We start from the raw sequence: 25,735 nt of genomic DNA, 5'->3' as shown, positions 1-25,735 counted from the left end.
GAAAAGTGTGTGCTCCCCACATCCACCTCCGGGGGCTTCTCTGTCCTCATCTATATACATAGACATTAATATGGAGAAAGTATATGCCCCCCACATCCACCTCCGGGGGCTTCTCTGTCCTCATCTACATCCATAGACATTAATATGGAGAAAGTATGTGCCCCCCACATCCACCTCCGGGGGCTTCACTGTCCCCATCTACATCCATAGACATCAATATGGAGAAAGTATGTGCCCCCCACATACACCTCCGGGGGCTTCTCTGTCCTCATCTACATCCATAGACATTAATATAGAGAAATTATGTGCTCCCCACATCCACCTCCGGGGGCTTCACTGTCCTCATCTACATCCATAGACATTAATATGGAGAAAGTATGTGCCCCCCACATCCACCTCCGGGGGCTTCTCTGTCCTCATCTACATCCATAGACATTAATATGGAGAAAGTATGTGCTCCCCACATCCACCTCCGACACACAGTATAGTGCAGCTCCTCCCACACACAGCAAAGTGCAGCTCCTCCCACACACAGTATAGTGCAGCTCCTCCCATACACAGTATAGTGCAGCTCCTCCCACACACAGTATAGTGCAGCTCCTCCCACACACAGCATAGTGCAGCTCCTCCCACACACAATATAGTGCAGCTCCTCCCACACACAATATAGTGCAGCTGCACCCACACACAATATAGTGCAGCTCCTCCCACACACAGTATAGTGCAGCTGCACCCACACACAATATAGTGCAGCTCCACCCACACACAATATAGTGCAGCTCCTCCCACACACAGTATAGTGCAGCTCCTCCCACACACAATATAGTGCAGCTCCTCCCACACACAATATAGTGCAGCTCCTCCCACACACAATATAGTGCAGCTCCTCCCACACACAGTATAGTGCAGATCCTCTCACACATAATATAGTGCAGCTCCTCCCACACACAATCTAATGTAGCTCCTCCCACACACAATATAGTGCAGCTCCTCCCACACACAGTACAGTGCAGCTCCTCCCACACATAATATAGCGCAGCTCCTCCCACACACAGTATAGTGCAGCTCCTCCCACACACAGTATAGTGCAGCTCCCTCCCACACACAGTATAGTGCAGCTCCTCCCACACACAGTATAGTGCAGCTCCCTCCCACACACAGTATAGTGCAGCTCCTCCCACACACAGTATAGTGCAACTCCTCCCACACACAGTATAGTGCAGCTCCTCCCACACACAGTATAGTGCAGCTCCTCCCATACATAATATAGTGCAGCTCCTCCCACACACAATATAGTGCAGCTACTCCCACACACAATATAGTGCAGCTCCTCCAACACACAATCTAATGTAGCTCCTCCCACACACAATATAATGCAGCTCCTCCCACACACAGTATAGTGCAGCTCCTCCCACACAAAATCTAATGTAGCTCCTCCCACACACAATATAGTGCAGCTCCTCCCACACACAGTACAGTGCAGCTCCTCCCACACATAATATAGCGCAGCTCCTCCCACACACAGTATAGTGCAGCTCCTCCCACACACAGTATAGTGCAGCTCCCTCCCACACACAGTATAGTGCAGCTCCTCCCACACACAGTATAGTGCAGCTCCCTCCCACACACAGTATAGTGCAGCTCCTCCCACACACAGTATAGTGCAACTCCTCCCACACACAGTATAGTGCAGCTCCTCCCACACACAGTATAGTGCAGCTCCTCCCATACATAATATAGTGCAGCTCCTCCCACACACAATATAGTGCAGCTACTCCCACACACAATATAGTGCAGCTCCTCCCACACACAATCTAATGTAGCTCCTCCCACACACAATATAATGCAGCTCCTCCCACACACAGTATAGTGCAGCTCCTCCCACACAAAATCTAATTTAGCTCCTCCCGCACACAATATAGTGCAGCTCCTCCCACACACAATCTAATGTAGCTCCTCCCACACACAATATAGTGCAGCTCCTCCCACACACAATATAGTGCAGCTCCTCCCACACACAGTATAGTGCAGCTCCTCCCACACACAATAAAGTGCAGCTCCACCCACACACAATATAGTGCAGCTCCTCCCACACACAGTATAGTGCAGCTACTCCCAACCCACAATATAGTGCAGCTCCTCCCACACACAATATTGTGCAGCTCCTACCACACACAATATGGTGCAGCTCCTCCCACACACAGTATAGTGCAGCTCCTCCCACACACAATCTAATGTAACTCCTCCCACACACAATATAGTGAAGCTCCTCCCACACACAGTTTAGTGCAGCTTCTCCCACACACAAAATAGTGCAGCTCCTCCCACACACAGTATAGTGCAGCTCCTCCCACACACAATAAAGTGCAGCTCCACCCACACACAATATAGTGCAGCTCCTCCCACACACAGTATAGTGCAGCTACTCCCAACCCACAATATAGTGCAGCTCCTCCCACACACAATATGGTGCAGCTCCTCCCACACACAATATGGTGCAGCTCCTCCCACACACAGTATAGTGCAGCTCCTCTCACACACAATATAGTGCAGCTCCTCCCACACACAGTATAGTGCAGCTCCCTCCCACACACAGTATAGTGAAGCTCCTCCCACACACAATATAGTGCAGCTCCTCCCACACACAGTATAGTGCAGCTCCCTCCCACACACAGTATAGTGCAGCTCATCCCACACACAATATAGTGCAGCTCCTCCCACACACAATATGATGCAGCTCCTCCCACACACAATATAGTGCAGCTCCTCCCACACACAGTATAGTGCAGCTCCTCCCACACACAGCATAGTGCAGCTCCTCCCACACACAGTATAGTGCAGCTCCCTTCCAACACACAGTATAATAAAACACACACACCTCACTCACCCCTCCTCCTTTTTCCCCTCACTGCTCCAGGCTCTGCTTTGGTCTCATCGGCTCCATTACTGGCACAGCATGGTGCGCAATGAAGTGACATCATCTCATGCCCACTGAGTCACAAGCTGAGGGAGAGTGATGGGAGTGGGAGCATCATCTGACAATTTATCCTCCGTAACCCGCTTTCAACAGTGTCTATGATGCCGATAAGTTGAATTAGTATGGGGGGTGGCGCTGGGCCCCACAGCGGCCACTGGCTTGGGGTCCCTGGAGGAGTGGGTGCCCTAGGCAGCTGCCTGGTCTGCCTGCCCTTAACGCTTGCCCTGTATGGGGGAGAGGTAGGGGAATGTCCTACAGCCATCATATGGAGAAAAGTGTGTGCTCCCCACATCCACCTCCGGGGGCTTCTCTGTCCTCATCTATATACATAGACATTAATATGGAGAAAGTATGTGCCCCCCACATCCACCTCCGGGGGCTTCACTGTCCCCATCTACATCAATAGACATCAATATGGAGAAAGTATGTGCCCCCCACATCCACCTCCGGGGGCTTCTCTGTCCTCATCTACATCCATAGACATTAATATGGAGAAAGTATGTGCCCCCCACATCCACCTCCGGGGGCTTCACTGTCCCCATCTACATCCATAGACATTAATATGGAGAAATTATGTGCTCCCCACATCCACCTCCGGGGGCTTCACTGTCCTCATCTACATCCATAGACATCAATATGGAGAAAGTATGTGCCCCCCACATCCACCTCCGGGGGCTTCTCTGTCCTCATCTACATCCATAGACATTAATATAGAGAAAGTATGTGCCCCCCACATCCACCTCCGGGGGCTTCACTGTCCTCATCTACATCCATAGACATTAATATGGAGAAAGTATGTGCCCCCCACATCCACCTCCGGGGGCTTCTCTGTCCTCATCTACATCCATAGACATTAATATGGAGAAAGTATGTGCCCCCCACATCCACTTCCGGGGGCTTCACTGTCCTCATCTACATCCATAGACAGTAATATGGAGAAAGTATGTGCCCCCACATCCACCTCCGGGGGCTTCTCTGTCCTCCATCTACATCCATAGACATTAATATGGAGAAAGTATGTGCCCCCCACATCCACCTCCTGGGGCTTCTCTGTCCTCATCTACATCCATAGACATTAATATGGAGAAAGTATCTGCCCCCCACATCCACCTCCGGGGGCTTCACTGTCCTCATCTACATCCATAGACATTAATATGAAGAAAGTATGTGCCCCCCACATCCACCTCCTGGGGCTTCTCTGTCCTCATCTACATCCATAGACATTAATATGGAGGAAGTATGTGCCCCCCACATCCACCTCCGGGGGCTTCTCTGTCCTCATCTACATCCATAGACATTAATATGGAGAAAGTATGTGCCCCCCACATCCACCTCCGGGGGCTTCACTGTCCTCATCTACATCCATAGACATTAATATGGAGAAAGTATGTGCCCCCCACATCCACCTCCGGGGGCTTCTCTGTCCTCATCTACATCCATAGACATTAATATGGAGGAAAGTATGTGCCCCCCACATCCACCTCCGGGGGCTTCACTGTCCTCATCTACATCCATAGACATTAATATGGAGAAAGTATGTGCCCCCCAACATCCACCTCCGGGGGCTTCTCTGTCCTCATCTACATCCATAGACATTAATATGGAGGAAAGTATGTGCCCCCCACATCCACCTCCGGGGGCTTCTCTGTCCTCATCTACATCCATAGACATTAATATGGAGGAAAGTATTTACCCCCCACATCCACCTCCGGGGGCTTCTCTGTCCTCATCTACATCCATAGACATTAATATGGAGAAAGTATGTGCCCCCCACATCCACCTCCGGGGGCTTCACTGTCCTCATCTACATCCATAGACATTAATATGGAGAAAGTATGTGCCCCCCACATCCACCTCCGGGGGCTTCACTGTCCCCATCTACATCCATAGACATTAATATGGAGAAATTATGTGCTCCCCACATCCACCTCCGGGGGCTTCACTGTCCTCATCTACATCCATAGACATCAATATGGAGAAAGTATGTGCCCCCCACATCCACCTCCGGGGGCTTCTCTGTCCTCATCTACATCCATAGACATTAATATGGAGAAAGTATGTGCCCCCCACATCCACCTCCGGGGGCTTCACTGTCCCCATCTACATCCATAGACATTAATATGGAGAAAGTATGTGCTCCCCACATCCACCTCCGGGGGCTTCACTGTCCTCATCTACATCCATAGACATCAATATGGAGAAAGTATGTGCCCCCCACATCCACCTCCGGGGGCTTCTCTGTCCTCATCTACATCCATAGACATTAATATAGAGAAAGTATGTGCCCCCCACATCCACCTCCGGGGGCTTCACTGTCCTCATCTACATCCATAGACATTAATATGGAGAAAGTATGTGCCCCCCACATCCACCTCCGGGGGCTTCTCTGTCCTCATCTACATCCATAGACATTAATATGGAGAAAGTATGTGCCCCCCACATCCACTTCCGGGGGCTTCACTGTCCTCATCTACATCCATAGACAGTAATATGGAGAAAGTATGTGCCCCCACATCCACCTCCGGGGGCTTCTCTGTCCTCCATCTACATCCATAGACATTAATATGGAGAAAGTATGTGCCCCCCACATCCACCTCCTGGGGCTTCTCTGTCCTCATCTACATCCATAGACATTAATATGGAGAAAGTATCTGCCCCCCACATCCACCTCCGAGGGCTTCACTGTCCTCATCTACATCCATAGACATTAATATGAAGAAAGTATGTGCCCCCCACATCCACCTCCTGGGGGCTTCTCTGTCCTCATCTACATCCATAGACATTAATATGGAGAAAGTATGTGCCCCCCACATCCACCTCCGGGGGCTTCTCTGTCCTCATCTACATCCATAGACATTAATATGGAGAAAGTATGTGCCCCCCTCATCCACCTCCGGGGGCTTCTCTGTCCTCATCTACATCCATAGACATTAATATGGAGGAAGTATGTGCCCCCCACATCCACCTCCGGGGGCTTCACTGTCCTCATCTACATCCATAGACATTAATATGGAGGAAGTATGTGCCCCCCACATCCACCTCCGGGGGCTTCTCTGTCCTCATCTACATCCATAGACATTAATATGGAGAAAGTATGTGCCCCCCACATCCACCTCCGGGGGCTTCACTGTCCTCATCTACATCCATAGACATTAATATGGAGAAAGTATGTGCCCCCCACATCCACCTCCGGGGGCTTCTCTGTCCTCATCTACATCCATAGACATTAATATGGAGGAAAGTATGTGCCCCCCACATCCTCCTCCTGGGGCTTCTCTGTCCTCATCTACATCCATAGACATTAATATGGAGGAAAGTATGTGCCCCCCACATCCACCTCCGGGGACTTCACTGTCCTCATCTACATCCATAGACATTAATATGGAGAAAGTATGTGCCCCCCACATCCACCTCCGGGGGCTTCTCTGTCCTCATCTACATCCATAGACATTAATATGGAGGAAAGTATGTGCCCCCCACATCCACCTCCGGGGACTTCACTGTCCTCATCTACATCCATAGACATTAATATGGAGGAAAGTATGTGCCCCCCACATCCACCTCCGGGGACTTCACTGTCCTCATCTACATCCATAGACATTAATATGGAGGAAAGTATGTGCCCCCCACATCCACCTCCGGGGACTTCACTGTCCTCATCTACATCCATAGACATTAATATGGAGAAAGTATGTGCCCCCCACATCCACCTCCGGGGACTTCACTGTCCTCATCTACATCCATAGACATTAATATGGAGGAAAGTATGTGCCCCCCACATCCACCTCCGGGGACTTCACTGTCCTCATCTACATCCATAGACATTAATATGGAGGAAAGTATGTGCCCCCCACATCCACCTCCGGGGGCTTCACTGTCCTCATCTACATCCATAGACATTAATATGGAGAAAGTATGTGCCCCCCACATCCACCTCCAGGGGCTTCACTGTCCTCATCTACATCCATAGACATTAATATGGAGAAAGTATGTGCCCCCCACATCCACCTCCGGGGACTTCACTGTCCTCATCTACATCCATATACATTAATATGGAGAAAGTATGTGCCCCCCACATCCACCTCCGGGGGCTTCACTGTCCTCATCTACATCCATAGACATTAATATGGAGAAAGTATGTGCCCCCCACATCCACCTCCAGGGGCTTCACTGTCCTCATCTACATCCATAGACATTAATATGGAGAAAGTATGTGCCCCCCACATCTATCTCTGTCGTTCATAAACATTAGTATTGAGGCGCTCCTCTGTGGAAATAAAGACTCCCGCTCTTCTAGGATTTGCTAAAATATTTTGGAGACGTCTGTGAAGATTTTTGTCCCTTCATCCAGAAAAGCATTTGTGGAGTCAGACCCTGATGTTGGGGGGTTTCATGCTCACAGTCTCCAATATTGATTTTGGACAGGGCTGAGGTCTCTCCCCATGTCTATCTGGACCTTGTGCACTTGGCACAGTCATGGAGGACATATGAGTCTCCCTCAAACTGTTTCCACAAAGCTGATGCTACAGTTTGTTACCCCAGTGGCTCCCAACACAGGACCGCTCTGGTATTGGGGAGCTCCGCACCACCGGCCACTCTGTCACATGGTAGTAATGGCAGAAATGGTGAGGGGCAGAGGGTATACACCAGGGTGAGGGGGTAGGAAGGCTTGGAGGCTACACACAGAGGAGGAGCGGTGGTAAACCTGAAGAGAAGTGCAAAAGAAAATCTTGATTGCATAATCTGTATTAACATAAAACATGTAGACAACATACCAGCCCCCACAGGGCTACAACCATAACGGGCAGTCTGGGAAGGAGATGCCTGTAAGTTCTCCCGGAAAGAAGATGACATGGGGACAGCGAGGTTTCCAGGAAGAAGAGGACACGAGGACACGCAAGCTAAACTTGTGGGATGAAACGCACAAATGATGAATTAGAAATGGGGTCCTCTAACTGAATGCGCTGCCAGTGTTCAGCCTGACGTCCCACGAGTTTCACTCAGCTTAGGTTACATAGTTTTGAAGGCTGAAGGAAGACCTTATGTCCATCTAGTTCAGCCTATTTTTAGTGCAGCTGTTCTGCATTGTTGATCCTGGGGAAGACAAAAAACCCACAGAGTAGAAGCCAATTTTCTCCATAGGGAAAAAAATTCCTTCCCCTAAGCTGGGTCAACCATCTACCTATAATATTCTGTTATTCGTAACCTTCTATACTGTTACTCACAAGAAAAGCCTCCATTCCTTTCTTACATTCATTCAGTGAGTTGGCCATCACCACTTCCTCAGGAAGAGAATTCCGGAGCCTCACTGCTCTTACCGTGAAGAACCCTCTTCTATGCTGGTGCAGAAATTGTCTTTCCTCCAAATGAAGAGAATGCCCCCTTGTTCTTGTCACAGTCCTTGGTACAAACAGTTCATTGGAGAGATCTCTGTATTGCCCTCTGATATACTTGTACATATATATTAAGTCTCCCCTAAGTCTTCTCTTTTCTAGAGTAAATAGACCTAATTTTGATAACCTTTCTGGGTATTGTAGTGAACCAACTCCATTTATCATTTTAGTAGTCCGCCTTTGAACCCTTTCAAGTTCAGTAACGTCTTTCTTGAGCACCGGCGTCCAAAATTGCACACAATCCTCCAAGTGTGGTCTGACGAGTGATTTGTACAGAGGGAGAATTATGTTTTCATCTCGTGTCCCCAGACCTCTTCTAATGCATCCCATGACCCTACTTGCTTTGGTGGCAGCTGCCTGACACTGGGCACTCCAATTTAGCTTCTTATTGACTAAGATGCCTAAGTCTTTTTCCATGTCTGATTTCCCCAGCAGTTTCCCATTTAGTAAGTAATTGTAGCATCTGTTTCTCCTTCCCATGTGCAGAACCTTACACTTATCTGTGTTAAACCTCATTTGCCATTTTTCAGCCCAATTCTCCAATTTACTCAAATCTGTCTGTAGTTGCAAACTGTCCTCCTTTGTGTTAACTACCTTACATAATTTAGTATCATCTGCAAGTACTGATATTTTACTGTGTAAGCCATCCACTAGATCATTAATAAATATATTACATAGTAGGGGGCTCAATACAGCCGTGCCGATGTATGCGGATGCCTTCGCATGTGTCGTTCTGACGGTGCGGCGACCGCACCAAAATACAAAATGTTGCATTCGGCGCAGGTCGCCTCACCATCAAAATGATGCATGCGGAGGCATCCGCATCATCGGCACGGCCTGCGTACCTAATGCTAAAGATAGGGTACGCATGCCGATGGAGGCAGAGCTGACCGGAGGCGGTGCGGCCATGGGCGGAGCTTCACAGAGGAAGTCCGCATCCCTCCACAGCTCCTCCATATGCTAGTGTGAAGCTAACCTTAGTCAGGGGCTGTCCCAGGAGGGGCAAAATGTGAGTGTGTGTAGCAGAGCTCAATCAGTGTTAGTCAATGTCTGAAGGAAGACATCATGGCAGTCGTGATGAAGCCACGTAATACAAGTGACTGCTCCATGAACATGGCACATGCGCTGTGAGACCCTCCAGTAACATAAGGCCGTCGGATGTAGGGTGAACTCGTGGCATCAAAGGGGAAATGTAGTGATTGGCGATGCAGGAGGTAATGGGACAGAAAGGGACACCCGAGTTTAGTGATTAAGACGTGGTGAGCAATCATTTTTTCCTGCAATGTCCGATTGTTCCTGGGGATGTAGACAGGCACCGGTATCCTGCCACCACCACTGTCTGCTCTCTGTGTCACCACCACCTCTGTCCGGTGGCGCCATATTGGATGATCACATACAATGTGTAAACTTGTAATTAAGCTCTTCCACTCTGCATGCTAAATGAGGGGTTAATAAGTGTCGGTGCTTCACTGGCACTGACCGCCAATAACATTCTTCCAGGAGAGTAGGGCGATGGTGGGACTTTATCATTATTCTGGCCACTTCTCTATAATGTGTGCCATGTGATCCCCTTCTACGACCTTCTAGATTGCTGGTGACTCCCTGTGGCTTTTGTGGGAGGTTGGGGGTCTCAGTTTTGTGACGATTTCCCAGCAGCTGAGGGGTTACGCTCTGTCCAGTATTTTGGCACACTTCCCCGTGAGCTTCTATTTTGGGAAGTGGTGATCCAGTGTCCAGTGCTGGAATTGGTATCTGATAGGAGTTCTGATCCGTCCTTACAACTGTTGTAGGAGAGGCTGAATGTATTCTCCTCTGTCACCCTGCAGCCATGAACGACGGCGCCGTGTCTCCCTGACCGTTTGTTGTGCCAATCACTCGCTGCTCGGTCAGCAGTCCCACCGCCACCATGTTCTGGTTGTTGCTGGAATTCGCTGTTAATCATTTGTTGCTCTCCTCGTTCTGCTGCTTTGTGTTGTCCACCATCGTCTTGAGATGTTATACTCAACTACGCAGCAGGGTGAAGATCGAGCGGGCACAGAAACGGCGAGAAGAAGCCCTGCACCTGATGGAAAAGCGCACTGCAGACTACAAGAAAAAGGTAGGTGGGCAAAGGAGGATGCCCAGGTGCCGACGTCGGCTCTGGGTCACAGTCACTGCAGCTGTGCAGCAGTCATTTATTTGGTGTATTTGTCACACCTCCCAACTTTAGAAATTATGTGGTGCTACACCATCAGTGTGCTCGTCACTACTCGTTACTCACTCCATCATCAGTATGCTCATCACTACTCGTCACTCGCTCCATCATCAGTGTGCTCGTCATTACTCGTTACTCACTCCACCATCAGTGTGCTCGTCACTACTCGTTACTCACTCCACCATCAGTGTGCTCGTCACTACTCGTTACTCACTCCATCATCAGTGTGCTCGTCACTACTCGTTACTCCACCATCATCAGTGTGCTTGTCACTACTCGTCATTCGCTCCATCATCAGTGTGCTCGTCACTACTCGTTACTCACTCCATCATCAGTGTGCTCGTCACTACTCGTTACTCCACCATCATCAGTGTGCTCGCCACTACTCGTCATTCGCTCCATCATCAGTGTGCTCGTCACTACTCGTTACTCGCTCCATCATCAGTGTGCTCGTCACTACTCGTCACTCGCTCTCTCATCAGTGTGCTCGTCACTACTCGTCACTCGCTCTCTCATCAGTGTGCTCGTCACTACTCGTCACTCGCTCCATCATCAGTGTGCTCATCACTACTCTTCACTCACTCCATCATCAGTGTGCTCGTCACTGCTTGTTACTCCATCATCAGTGTGCTCGTCACTACTCGTTACTCCACCATCATCAGTGTGCTCGCCACTACTCGTCACTTGCTCCATCATCAGTGTGCTCATCACTACTCGTCACTCGCTCTCTCATCAGTGTGCTCGTCACTACTCGTCACTCGCTCCATCATCAGTGTGCTCATCACTACTCTTCACTCACTCCATCATCAGTGTGCTCGTCAGTACTCGTCACTCACTCCATCATTAGTGTGCTCGTCACTACTTGTTACTCACTCCATCATCAGTGTGCTCGTCAGTACTCGTCACTCGCTCCATCATCAGTGTGCTCGTCACTGCTTGTTACTCACTCCATCATCAGTGTGCTCGTCAGTACTCGTCACTCACTCCATCATTAGTGTGCTCGTCACTACTTGTTACTCACTCCATCATCAGTATGCTCATCACTACTCGTCACTCGCTCCATCATCAGTGTGCTTGTCACTACTCGTTACTCACTCCATCATCAGTGTGCTCGTCACTACTCGTTACTCCACCATCATCAGTGTGCTCGTCACTACTCGTTACTCCACCATCATCAGTGTGCTCGTCACTACTCGTTACTCACTCCATCATCAGTGTGCTCGTCACTACTCGTTACTCCACCATCATCAGTGTGCTCGCCACTACTCGTCATTCGCTCCATCATCAGTGTGCTCGTCACTACTCGTTACTCGCTCCATCATCAGTGTGCTCGTCACTACTCGTCACTCGCTCTCTCATCAGTGTGCTCGTCACTACTCGTCACTCGCTCCATCATCAGTGTGCTCATCACTACTCGTCACTCGCTCCATCATCAGTGTGCTCGTCACTACTCGTTACTCCACCATCATCAGTGTGCTCGTCACTACTCGTCACTCGCTCCATCATCAGTGTGCTCGTCACTACTCGTTACTCCACCATCATCAGTGTGCTCGTCACTACTCGTCACTCGCTCTCTCATCAGTGTGCTCTTCACTACTCGTCACTCGCTCCATCATCAGTGTGCTCATCACTACTCTTCACTCACTCCATCATCAGTGTGTTCGTCACTGCTTGTTACTCGCTCCATCATCAGTGTGCTCGTCACTACTCGTTACTCGCTCCATCATCAGTGTGCTCGTCACTACTCGTTATTCCCTCCATCATCAGTGTGCTCATCACTACTTGTTACTCGCTCCATCATCAGTGTGTTTGTCACTACTCGTTACTCGCTCCATCATCAGTGTGCTCTTCACTACTCGTCATTCGCTCCATCATCAGTGTGCTCGTCACTACTTGTTACTCGCTCCATCATCAGTGTGCTCGTCACTACTCGTCACTCGCTCTCTCATCAGTGTGCTCTTCACTACTCGTCACTCGCTCCATCATCAGTGTGCTCATCACTACTCTTCACTCACTCCATCATCAGTGTGTTCGTCACTGCTTGTTACTCGCTCCATCATCAGTGTGCTCGTCACTACTCGTTACTCGCTCCATCATCAGTGTGCTCGTCACTACTCGTTATTCCCTCCATCATCAGTGTGCTCGTCACTACTTGTTACTCGCTCCATCATCAGTGTGTTTGTCACTACTCGTTACTCGCTCCATCATCAGTGTGCTCTTCACTACTCGTCATTCGCTCCATCATCAGTGTGCTCGTCACTACTTGTTACTCGCTCCATCATCAGTGTGCTCGTCACTACTCGTTACTCGCTCCATCATCAGTGTGTTTGTCACTACTCGTCATTCGCTCCATCATCAGTGTGTTTGTCACTACTCGTCACTCACTCCATCATCATTGTGTTTGTCACTACTCGTCACTCGCTCCATCATCAGTGTGTTTGTCACTACTCGTCACTCGCTCCATCATCAGTATGTTCGTCACTACTCGTCACTCGCTCCATCATCAGTGTGTTTGTCACTACTCGTCATTCGCTCCATCATCAGTGTGTTTGTCACTACTCGTCACTCACTCCATCATCATTGTGTTTGTCACTACTCGTCACTCGCTCCATCATCAGTGTGTTTGTCACTACTCGTCACTCGCTCCATCATCAGTGTGTTTGTCACTACTCGTCACTCGCTCCATCATCAGTATGTTCGTCACTAATCGTCACTCGCTCCATCATCAGTGTGCTCGTCACTACTCGTTATTCCCTCCATCATCAGTGTGCACGTCACTACTCGTTACTCGCTCCATCATCAGTGTGTTTGTCACTACTCGTTATTCCCTCCATCATCAGTGTGCTCGTCACTACTCGTCACTCGCTCCATCATCAGTGTGTTTGTCACTACTCGTTATTCCCTCCATCATCAGTGTGCTCGTCACTACACGTTACTCGCTCCATCATCAGTGTGCTCGTCACTACTCGTTATTCCCTCCATCATCAGTGTGCTCATCACTACTCTTCACTCACTCCATCATCAGTATGCTCGTCACTACTTGTTACTCGCTCCATCATCAGTGTGTTTGTCACTACTCGTTACTCGCTCCATCATCAGTATGCTCGTCACTACTTGTTACTCGCTCCATCATCAGTGTGCTCATCACTACTCTTCACTCACTCCATCATCAGTATGCTCTTCACTACTCGTCATTCGCTCCATAATCAGTGTGTTTGTCACTACTCGTCACTCACTCCATCATCAGTGTGTTTGTCACTACTCGTTATTCGCTCCATCACCAGTGTACTCGTCACTACTCGTTATTCGCTCCATCACCAGTGTACTCGTCACTACTCGTCACTCGCTCCATCATCAGTGTGCTCTTCACTACTCGTCACACGCTACATCATCAGTGTTCACATCACTTGTTACTCGCTCCATCATCAGTGTGCTCATCACTACTCGTCACTCGCTCCATCATCAGTGTGCTCGTCACTACTAGTCACTCGCTCCATCATCAGTGTGCTCGTCACTCGCTCCATCATCAGTGTGCTCGTCACTACTCGCTACTAGCTCCATCATCAGTGTGCTCGTCACTACTCGCTACTAGCTCCATCATCAGTGTGCTCCTCACTACGTGTCATTCGCTCCATCATCAGTGTGCTCGTCACTACTCGTCACTCGCTCCATCATCAGTGTGCTCGTCACTACTCGTTACTCGCTCCATCATCAGTGTGCTCGTCACTACTCGTTATTCGCTCCATCATCAGTGTACTCGTCACTACTCGTCACTCACTCCATCATCAGTGTGCTCGTCACTACTCTTCACTCGCTCCATCATCAGTGTTCACATCACTACTCGTCACTCGCTACGTCATCAGTGTACTCGTCACTACTCTTCACTCGCTCCACTTCAGTGTGCTCGTCAGTACTTGTCACTTGCTCCATCATCAGTGTGCTCGTCACTACTCGTTATTCGCTCCATCATCAGTGTGCTCATCACTACTCGTTACTCACTCCACCATCAGTGTGCTCTTCACTACTCGCCACTCGCTCCATCATCAGTGTTCACATCACTACTCGTCACTCGCTACGTCATCAGTGTACTCGTCACTACTCTTCACTCGCTCCACTTCAGTGTGCTCGTCACTACTCGTCACTCGCTCCATCATCAGTGTACTCGTCACTACTCGTCACTCGCTCCATCATCAGTGTGCTCTTCACTACTCGTTACTCGCTCCATCATCAGTGTGCTCGTCACTACTCGTCACACGCTACATCATCAGTGTTCACGTCACTACTTGTTACTCGCTCCATTATCAGTGTGCTCGTCACTACTCGTCACTCGCTCCACCATCAGTGTGCTCTTCACTACTCGCCACTCGCTCCATCATCAGTGTTCACATCACTACTCGTCACTCGCTACGTCATCAGTGTACTCGTCACTACTCTTCACTCGCTCCATCATCAGTGTGCTCGTCACTACTCGTCACACGCTACATCATCAGTGTTCACGTCACTACTCGTTATTCGCTCCATCATCAGTGTGCTCTTCACTACTCGTTACTCGCTCCATCATCAGTGTGCTCGTCACTACTCGTCACACGCTACATCATCAGTGTTCACGTCACTACTTGTTACTCGCTCCATTATCAGTGTGCTCGTCACTACTCGTCACTCGCTCCACCATCAGTGTGCTCTTCACTACTCGCCACTCGCTCCATCATCAGTGTTCACATCACTACTCGTCACTCGCTACGTCATCAGTGTACTCGTCACTACTCTTCACTCGCTCCACTTCAGTGTGCTCGTCACTACTCGTCACTCGCTCCATCATCAGTGTGCTCGTCACTACTCGTCACACGCTACATCATCAGTGTTCACGTCACTACTTGTTACTCGCTCCATTATCAGTGTGCTCGTCACTACTCGTTATCACTCCACCATCAGTGTGCTCTTCACTACTCGCCACTCGCTACGTCATCAGTGTACTCGTCACTACTCTTCACTCGCTCCACTTCAGTGTGCTCGTCACTACTCGTCACTCGCTCCATCATCAGTGTGCTCATCACTACTCGTTATTCGCTCCATCATCAGTGTACTCGTCACTACTCGTCACTCGCTCCATCATCAGTGTGCTCTTCACTACTCGTTACTCGCTCCATCATCAGTGTGCTCGTCACTACTCGTCACACGCTACATCATCAGTGTTCACGTCACTACTTGTTACTCGCTCCATTATCAGTGTGCTCGTCACTACTCGTTACTCACTCCACCATCAGTGTGCTCTTCACTACTCGCCACTCGCTCCATCATCAGTGTTCACATCACTACTCGTCACTCGCTACGACATCAGTGTACTCGTCACTACTCTTCACTCGCTCCACTTCAGTGTGCTCGTCACTACTCGTCACTCGCTCCATCATCAGTGTGCTCATCACTACTCGTTATTCGCTCCATCATCAGTGTACTCGTCACTACTCGTCACTCGCTCCATCATCAGTGTGCTCATCACTACTCGTTACTCGCTCCATCATCAGTGTGCTCGTCACTACTCGTCACACGCTACATCATCAGTGTTCACGTCACTACTTGTTACTCGCTCCATTATCAGTGTGCTCGTCACTACTCGTCACTCGCTCCATCATCAGTGTGCTCGTCACTACTCGTCACTCGCTCCATCATCAGTGTACTCGTCACTACTCGTCACTCGCTCCATCATCAGTGTGCTCGTCAGTACTTGTCACTTGCTCCATCATCAGTGTGCTCGTCACTACTCGTCACTCGCTCCATCATCAGTGTGCTCGTCAATACTCGTCACTCGCTCCATCATCAGTGTGCTCGTCACTACTCTTCACTCGCTCCATCATCAGTGTGCTCATCACTACTCGTCACTCGCTCCATCATCAGTGTGCACGTCACTACTCGCTACTCGCTCCATCATCAGTGTGCTCTTCACTATTCATCACTCGCTCCATCATCAATGTGCTCTTCACTACTCGTCACTCGCTCCATCATCAGTGTGCTCATCACTACTCGTCACTCGCTCCATCATCAGTGTGCACGTCACTACTCGTTACTCGTCACTACTTGTAACTCACTCCACCATCAGTGTGCTCGTCACTACTCGTTACTCGTCACTACTCGTCACTCGCTCCATCATCAGTGTGCTCGTCACTATTTGTTACTTACTCCATCATCAGTGTGCTCGTCACTACTCGTCACTTGCTCCATCATCAGTGTGCTCGTCACTACTTGTTACTCACTCCACCATCAGTGTGCTCGTCACTACTTGTTACTCACTCCACCATCAGTGTGCTCATCACTACTCGTCAATTGCTCCATCATCAGTGTGCTCGTCACTACTTGTTACTCGCTCCATCATCAGTGTGCTCTTCACTACTCGTCACACTCTACATCATCAGTGTGCTCATCAATACTCGTTACTCGCTCCATCATCAGTGTGCTCGTCACTACTCGTCACTTGCTCCATCATCAGTGTGCTCTTCACTACTCGTCACTCGCTCCATCATCAGTGTGCTCATCACTACTCGTTATTCGCTCCATCATCAGTGTACTCGTCACTACTCGTCACTCGCTCCATCATCAGTGTGCTCTTCACTACTCGTCACACGCTACATCATCAGTGTGCTCATCACTACTCGTTACTCGCTCCATCATCAGTGTGCTCGTCACTACTCGTCACACGCTACATCATCAGTGTTCACGTCACTACTTGTTACTCGCTCCATTATCAGTGTGCTCGTCACTACTCGTCACTCGCTCCATCATCAGTGTACTCGTCACTACTCGTCACTCGCTCCATCATCAGTGTGCTCGTCACTACTCTTCACTCGCTCCACTTCAGTGTGCTCGTCAGTACTCGTCACTTGCTCCATCATCAGTGTACTCGTCACTACTCGTAACTCGCTCCATCATCAGTGTGCTCTTCACTACTCATCACTCGCTCCATCATCAGTGTGCTCATCACTACTCGTCACTCGCTCCATCATCAGTGTGCACGTCACTACTCGCTACTCGCTCCATCATCAGTGTGCTCTTCACTATTCGTCACTCGCTCCATCATCAGTGTGCTCTTCACTACTCGTCACTCGCTCCATCATCAGTGTGCTCATCACTACTCGTCACTCGCTCCATCATCAGTGTGCACGTCACTACTCGTTACTCGTCACTACTCGTCACTCGCTCCATCATCAGTGTGCACGTCACTACTCGTTACTCGTCACTACTCGTCACTCGCTCCATCATCAGTGTGCTCGTCACTATTTGTTACTTACTCCATCATCAGTGTGCTCGTCACTACTCGTCACTTGCTCCATCATCAGTGTGCTCGTCACTACTTGTTACTCACTCCACCATCAGTGTGCACGTCACTACTCGTTACTCACTCCACCATCAGTGTGCTCGTCACTACTTGTTACTCACTCCACCATCAGTGTGCTCATCACTACTCGTCACTCGCTCCATCATTAGTGTGCTCGTCACTACTAGTTACTCGCTCCATCATCAGTGTGCTCTTCACTACTCGTCACACGCTACATCATCAGTGTTCACGTCACTACTTGTTACTCGCTCCATCATCAGTGTGCTCGTCACTACTTGTTACTCACTCCATCATCAGTGTGCTCATCACTACTCGTCACTCGCTCCATCATTAGTGTGCTCGTCACTACTAGTTACTCGCTCCATCATCAGTGTGCTCTTCACTACTCGTCACTCACTCCACCATCAGTGTGCTCGTCACTACTTGTTACTCACTCCACCATCAGTGTGCTCATCACTACTCGTCACTCGCTCCATCATTAGTGTGCTCGTCACTACTAGTTACTCGCTCCATCATCAGTGTGCTCTTCACTACTCGTCACACGCTACATCATCAGTGTTCACGTCACTACTTGTTACTCGCTCCATCATCAGTGTGCTCATCACTACTCGTTATTCGCTCCATCATCAGTGTGCTCGTCACTACTCGTCACTCGCTCCATCATCAGTGTGCTCGTCACTACTCGTCACTCGCTCCATCATCAGTGTGCTCGTCAGTACTCATCACCTGCTCCATCATCAGTGTGCTCGTCACAACTCGTCACTTGCTCCATCATCAGTGTGCTCTTCACTACTCGTCACTTGCTCCATCATCAGTGTGCTCTTCACTACTCGTCACTCGCTTCATCATCAGTGTGCTCGTCACTACTCGCTACTCGCTCCATCATCAGTGTGCTCGTCACTACTCGTCACTCGCTCCATCATCAGTGTGCTCGTCACTACTCGTCACTCGCTCCATCATCAGTGTGCTCTTCACTACTCGTCACTCGCTCCATCATCAGTGTGCTCTTCACTACTCTTCATTCGCTCCATCATCAGTGTGCTCGTCACTACTAGTTACTCGCTCCATCATCAGTGTGCTCGTCACTACTCGTCACACGCTACATCATCAGTGTTCACGTCACTACTCGTAATTCGCTCCATCATCAGTGTGCTCTTCACTACTCGTCACTTTCTCCATCATCAGTGTGCACGTCACTACTCGTCACTCGCTCCATCATCAGTGTGCTCGTCACTACTCGTCACTCGCTCCATCATCAGTGTGCTCTTCACTACTCGTCACTTTCTCCATCATCAGTGTGCACGTCACTACTCGTCACACGCTACATCATCAGTGTTCACGTCACTACTTGTTACTCGTTCCATCATCAGTGTGCTCTTCACTACTCGTCACTTTCTCCATCATCAGTGTGCACGTCACTACTCGTCACTCGCTCCATCATCAGTGTGCTCGTCACTACTCGTCACTCGCTCCATCATCAGTGTGCTCTTCACTACTCGTCACTTTCTCCATCATCAGTGTGCACGTCACTACTCGTCACTCGCTCCATCATCAGTGTTCACGTCACTACTCGTCACTCGCTCCATCATCAGTGTGCTCTTCACTACTCGTCACTTTCTCCATCATCAGTGTGCACGTCACTACTCGTCACTCGCTCCATCATCAGTGTGCTCGTCACTACTCGTCACTCGCTCCATCATCAGTGTGCTCTTCACTACTCGTCACTCGCTCCATCATCAGTGTGCTCTTCACTACTCTTCATTCGCTCCATCATCAGTGTGCTCGTCACTACTAGTTACTCGCTCCATCATCAGTGTGCTCATCACTACTCGTCACACGCTACATCATCAGTGTTCACGTCACTACTTGTTACTCGTTCCATCATCAGTGTGCTCTTCACTACTCTTCATTCGCTCCATCATCAGTGTGCTCGTCACTACTCATCACTCGCTCCATCATCAGTGTGCTCGTCACTACTCGTCACTCGCTCCCTCATCAGTGTGCTCTTCACTATTCGTCACTCGCTCCATCATCAGTGTGCTCTTCACTACTCGTCACTCGCTCCATCATCAGTGTGCTCTTCACTACTCGTCACTCGCTCCATCATCAGTGTGCACGTCACTACTCGTCACTCGCTCCATCATCAGTGTGCTCTTCACTACTCGTCACTCGCTCCATCATCAGTGTGCACGTCACTACTCGTCACTCGCTCCATCATCAGTGTGCTCGTCACTACTAGTTACTCGCTCCATCATCAGTGTGCTCTTCACTACTCGTCACTCGCTCCATCATCAGTATGCTCTTCACTACTCTTCATTCGCTCCATCATCAGTATGCTCGTCACTACTAGTTACTCGCTCCATCATCAGTGTGCTCTTCACTACTCGTCACACGCTACATCATCAGTGTTCACGTCACTACTTGTTACTCGTTCCATCATCAGTGTGCTCATCACTACTCGTTATTCGCTCCATCATCAGTGTGCTCGTCACTACTCGTCACTCGCTCCATCATCAGTGTGCTCGTCAGTACTCATCACCTGCTCCATCATCAGTGTGCTCGTCACAACTCGTCACTTGCTCCATCATCAGTGTGCTCTTCAATACTCATCACTTGCTCCATCATCAGTGTGCTCTTCACTACTCGTCACTCGCTCCATCATCAGTGTGCTCATCACTACTCGTCACTCACTTCATCATCAGTGTGCTCGTCACTACTCGCTACTCGCTCCATCATCAGTGTGCTCTTCACTACTCGTCACTCGCTCCATCATCAGTGTGCTCTTCACTACTCGTCACTCGCTCCATCATCAGTGTGCTCTTCACTACTCGTCACTCGCTCCATCATCAGTGTGCTCTTCACTACTCGTCACTCGCTCCATCATCAGTGTGCTCTTCACTACTCGTCACTCGCTCCATCATCAGTGTGCTCATCACTACTCGTCACTCGCTCCATCATCAGTGTGCTCGTCACTACTTGTTACTCACTCCACCATCAGTGTGCTCGTCACTACTTGTCACTCGCTCCATCATCAGTGTGCTCGTCACTACTAGTTACTCGCTCCATCATCAGTGTGCTCGTCACTACTAGTTACTCGCTCCATCATCAGTGTTCACGTCACAACTTGTTACTCGCTCCATCATCAGTGTTCACGTCACTACTCTTCACTCGCTCCACATCAGTCTGCTCGTCAGTACTCGTCACTTGCTCCATCAGTGTGCTCGTCACAACTCGTCACTCGCTCCATCATCAGTGTGCTCTTTACTACTCGTCACTCGCTCCATCGTCAGTGTGCACGTCACTACTCGTCACTCGCTCCATCATCAGTGTGCACGTCACTACTCGCTACTCACTCCATCATCAGTATGCTCGTCAGTACTCATCACTCTCTCCATCATCAGTGTGCTCTTCACTACTCGTCACTCGCTCCATCATCAGTGTGCACGTCACTACTCGCTACTCACTCCATCATCAGTGTGCTCGTCAGTACTCATCACTCTCTCCATCATCAGTATGCTCTTCACTACTCTTCATTCGCTCCATCATCAGTGTGCTCGTCACTACTCATCACTCGCTCCATCATCAGTATGCTCTTCACTACTCTTCATTCGCTCCATCATCAGTGTGCTCGTCACTACTCATCACTCGCTCCATCATCAGTGTGCTCGTCACTACTCCTCACTCGCTCCATCATCAGTGTGCTCTTCACTACTCGTCACTTGCTCCATCATCAGTGTGCACGTCACTACTCGTCACTCGCTCCATCATCAGTGTGCTCTTCACTACTCTTCACTCGCTCCACATCAGTGTGCTCGTCAGTACTCGTCACTTGCTCCATCAGTGTGCTCGTCACAACTCGTCACTCGCTCCACCATCAGTGTGCTCTTCACTACTCGTCACTCGCTCCATCATCAGTGTGCACGTCACTACTCGTCACTCGCTCCATCATCAGTGTGCTCTTCACTACTCTTCACTCGCTCCACATCAGTGTGCTCGTCACAACTCGTCACTCGCTCCATCATCAGTGTGCTCTTTACTACTCGTAACTCGCTCCATCATCAGTGTGCTCGTCACTATTCGTCACTCGCTCCATCATCAGTGTGCTCGTCACTACTCTTCACTCGCTCCACATCAGTGTGCTCGTCAGTACTCGTCACTTGCTCCATCAGTGTGCTCGTCACAACTCGTCACTCGCTCCATCATCAGTGTGCTCTTCACTACTCGTCACTCGCTCCATCATCAGTGTGCTCTTTACTACTCGTCACTCGCTCCATCATCAGTGTGCTCGTCACTACTCGTCACTCGCTCCATCATCAGTGTGCACGTCACTACTCGCTACTCACTCCATCATCAGTATGCTCGTCAGTACTCGTCACTCTCTCCATCATCAGTGTGCTCTTCACTACTCGTCACTCGCTCCATCATCAGTGTGCACGTCACTACTCGCTACTCACTCCATCATCAGTATGCTCGTCACTACTCGTCACTCTCTCCATCATCAGTGTGCTCATCACTACTCGTAATTCGCTCCATCATCAGTGTGCTCTTCACTACTCGTCACTTTCTCCATCATCAGTGTGCACGTCACTACTCGTCACACGCTACATCATCAGTGTGCTCTTCACTACTCGTCACTCGCTCCATCATCAGTGTGCTCTTCACTACTCGTCACTTTCTCCATCATCAGTGTGCACGTCACTACTCGTCACACGCTACATCATCAGTGTGCACGTCACTACTCGTCACTCGCTCCATCATCAGTATGCACGTCACTACTTGTTACTCGTTCCATCATCAGTGTGCTCATCACTACTCGTCACTCGCTCCATCATCAGTGTGCTCGTCACTACTCGTCACTCGCTCCATCATCAGTGTGCTCTTCACTACTCGTCACTCGCTCCATCATCAGTGTGCTCTTCACTACTTTTCATTCGCTCCATCATCAGTGTGCTCGTCACTACTAGTTACTCGCTCCATCATCAGTGTGCTCTTCACTACTCGTCACACGCTACATCATCAGTGTTCACGTCACTACTTGTTACTCGTTCCATCATCAGTGTGCTCTTCACTACTCTTCATTCGCTCCATCATCAGTGTGCTCGTCACTACTCATCACTCGCTCCATCATCAGTATGCTCTTCACTACTCTTCATTCGCTCCATCATCAGTGTGCTCGTCACTACTCATCACTCGCTCCATCATCAGTGTGCTCGTCACTACTCGTCACTCGCTCCATCATCAGTGTGCTCTTCACTACTCGTCACTTGCTCCATCATCAGTGTGCACGTCACTACTGGTCACTCGCTCCATCATCAGTGTGCTCTTCACTACTCGTCACTCGCTCCATCATCAGTGTGCACGTCACTACTCGTCACTCGCTCCATCATCAGTATGCTCTTCACTACTCTTCATTCGCTCCATCATCAGTGTGCTCGTCACTACTAGTTACTCGCTCCATCATCAGTGTGCTCTTCACTACTCGTCACACGCTACATCATCAGTGTTCACGTCACTACTTGTTACTCGTTCCATCATCAGTGTGCTCATCACTACTCGTCACTCGCTCCATCATCAGTGTGCTCGTCAGTACTCATCACCTGCTCCATCATCAGTGTGCTCTTCACTACTCGTCACTCGCTTCATCATCAGTGTGCTCGTCACTACTCGTCACTCGCTCCATCATCAGTGTGCTCTTCACTACTCGTCACTCGCTCCATCATCAGTGTGCACGTCACTACTCGTCACTCGCTCCATCATCAGTATGCTCTTCACTACTCTTCATTCGCTCCATCATCAGTGTGCTCGTCACTACTAGTTACTCGCTCCATCATCAGTATGCTCTTCACTACTCTTCATTCGCTCCATCATCAGTGTACTCGTCACTACTCGTCACTCGCTCCATCATCAGTATGCTCTTCACTACTCTTCATTCGCTCCATCATCAGTGTACTCGTCACTACTCGTCACTCGCTCCATCATCAGTATGCTCTTCACTACTCTTCATTCGCTCCATCATCAGTGTGCACGTCACTACTCGTCACTCGCTCCATCATCAGTATGCTCTTCACTACTCTTCATTCGCTCCATCATCAGTGTGCTCGTCACTACTAGTTACTCGCTCCATCATCAGTGTGCTCTTCACTACTCGTCACACGCTACATCATCAGTGTGCTCATCACTACTCGTTATTCGCTCCATCATCAGTGTGCTCGTCACTACTCGTCACTCGCTCCATCATCAGTGTGCTCGTCAGTACTCATCACCTGCTCCATCATCAGTGTGCTCGTCACAACTCGTCACTTGCTCCATCATCAGTGTGCTCTTCACTACTCGTCACTTGCTCCATCATCAGTGTGCACGTCACTACTCGTCACTCGCTCCATCATCAGTGTGCTCTTCACTACTCGTCACTCGCTCCATCATCAGTGTGCACGTCACTACTCGTCACTCGCTCCATCATCAGTATGCTCTTCACTACTCTTCATTCGCTCCATCATCAGTGTGCTCGTCACTACTAGTTACTCGCTCCATCATCAGTGTGCTCTTCACTACTCGTCACACGCTACATCATCAGTGTTCACGTCACTACTTGTTACTCGTTCCATCATCAGTGTGCTCATCACTACTCGTTATTCGCTCCATCATCAGTGTGCTCGTCACTACTCGTCACTCGCTCCATCATCAGTGTGCTCGTCAGTACTCATCACCTGCTCCATCATCAGTGTGCTCGTCACAACTCGTCACTTGCTCCATCATCAGTGTGCTCTTCACTACTCGTCACTCGCTCCATCATCAGTGTGCTCATCACTACTCGTCACTCGCTTCATCATCAGTGTGCTCGTCACTACTCGCTACTCGCTCCATCATCAGTGTGCTCATCACTACTCGTCACTCGCTCCATCATCAGTGTGCTCTTCACTACTCGTCACTCGCTCCATCATCAGTGTGCTCTTCACTACTCGTCACTCGCTCCATCATCAGTGTGCTCTTCACTACTCGTCACTCGCTCCATCATCAGTGTGCTCTTCACTACTCGTCACTCGCTCCATCATCAGTGTGCTCTTCACTACTCGTCACTCGCTCCATCATCAGTGTGCTCATCACTACTCGTCACTCGCTCCATCATCAGTGTGCTCGTAACTACTTGTCACTCACTCCATCATCAGTGTGCTCGTCACTACTAGTTACTCGCTCCATCATCAGTGTGCTCGTCACTACTAGTTACTCGCTCCATCATCAGTGTGCTCGTCACTCGCTCCATCATCAGTGTTTGCGTCACTACTTGTTACTCGCTCCATCATCAGTGTGCTCGTCACTACTCTTCACTCGCTCCATCAGTGTGCTCGTCACAACTCGTCACTCGCTCCATCATCAGTGTGCTCTTCACTACTCGTCACTCGCTCCATCATCAGTGTGCTCTTTACTACTCGTCACTCGCTCCATCATCAGTGTGCTCGTCACTACTCGTCACTCGCTCCATCATCAGTGTGCACGTCACTACTCGCTACTCACTCCATCATCAGTGTGCTCGTCAGTACTCATCACTCTCTCCATCATCAGTATGCTCGTCACTACTCGTCACTCGCTCCATCATCAGTATGCTCGTCACTACTCGTCACTCGCTCCATCATCAGTATGCTCGTCAGTACTCATCACTCTCTCCATCATCAGTGTGCTCTTCACTACTCGTCATTCGCTCCATCATCAGTGTGCACGTCACTACTCGCTACTCACTCCATCATCAGTGTGCTCGTCAGTACTCATCACTCTCTCCATCATCAGTATGCTCGTCACTACTCGTCACTCGCTCCATCATCAGTGTGCACGTCACTACTCGTCACTCG

General features: G+C 49.6%; 1 protein-coding gene across 2 annotated transcripts in view; it reads left to right on the top strand.

Annotated features, from left to right (window-relative positions):
• The window catches only part of LOC141076476 (vitamin D3 hydroxylase-associated protein-like), a 141,016-nt gene that overhangs the window by 9,691 nt on the left and 105,590 nt on the right, over nt 1-25,735 (top strand). Inside the window, exon 1 of one of the 2 annotated variants that reach the window (XM_073563957.1) lies at nt 10,142-10,468. The exons of the other annotated variant lie outside the window; for it this stretch is intronic. Coding sequence (XP_073420058.1) covers nt 10,277-10,468 — 192 coding nt within the window. The 5' untranslated portion in view covers nt 10,142-10,276. Of the gene's footprint in view, nt 1-10,141; nt 10,469-25,735 lie in introns of those variants that run through there. 2 annotated transcript variants of the gene reach the window in all.

This window comes from Dendrobates tinctorius, unplaced genomic scaffold, assembly GCF_039654945.1.
Source record: "Dendrobates tinctorius isolate UK_male_01 unplaced genomic scaffold, ASM3965494v1 ptg000410l, whole genome shotgun sequence".
Classification (NCBI taxonomy): domain Eukaryota; kingdom Metazoa; phylum Chordata; class Amphibia; order Anura; family Dendrobatidae; genus Dendrobates; species Dendrobates tinctorius.
Note: the sequence above shows the minus strand (reverse complement) of the source record. Positions and strands in the feature narration are given on the sequence as shown.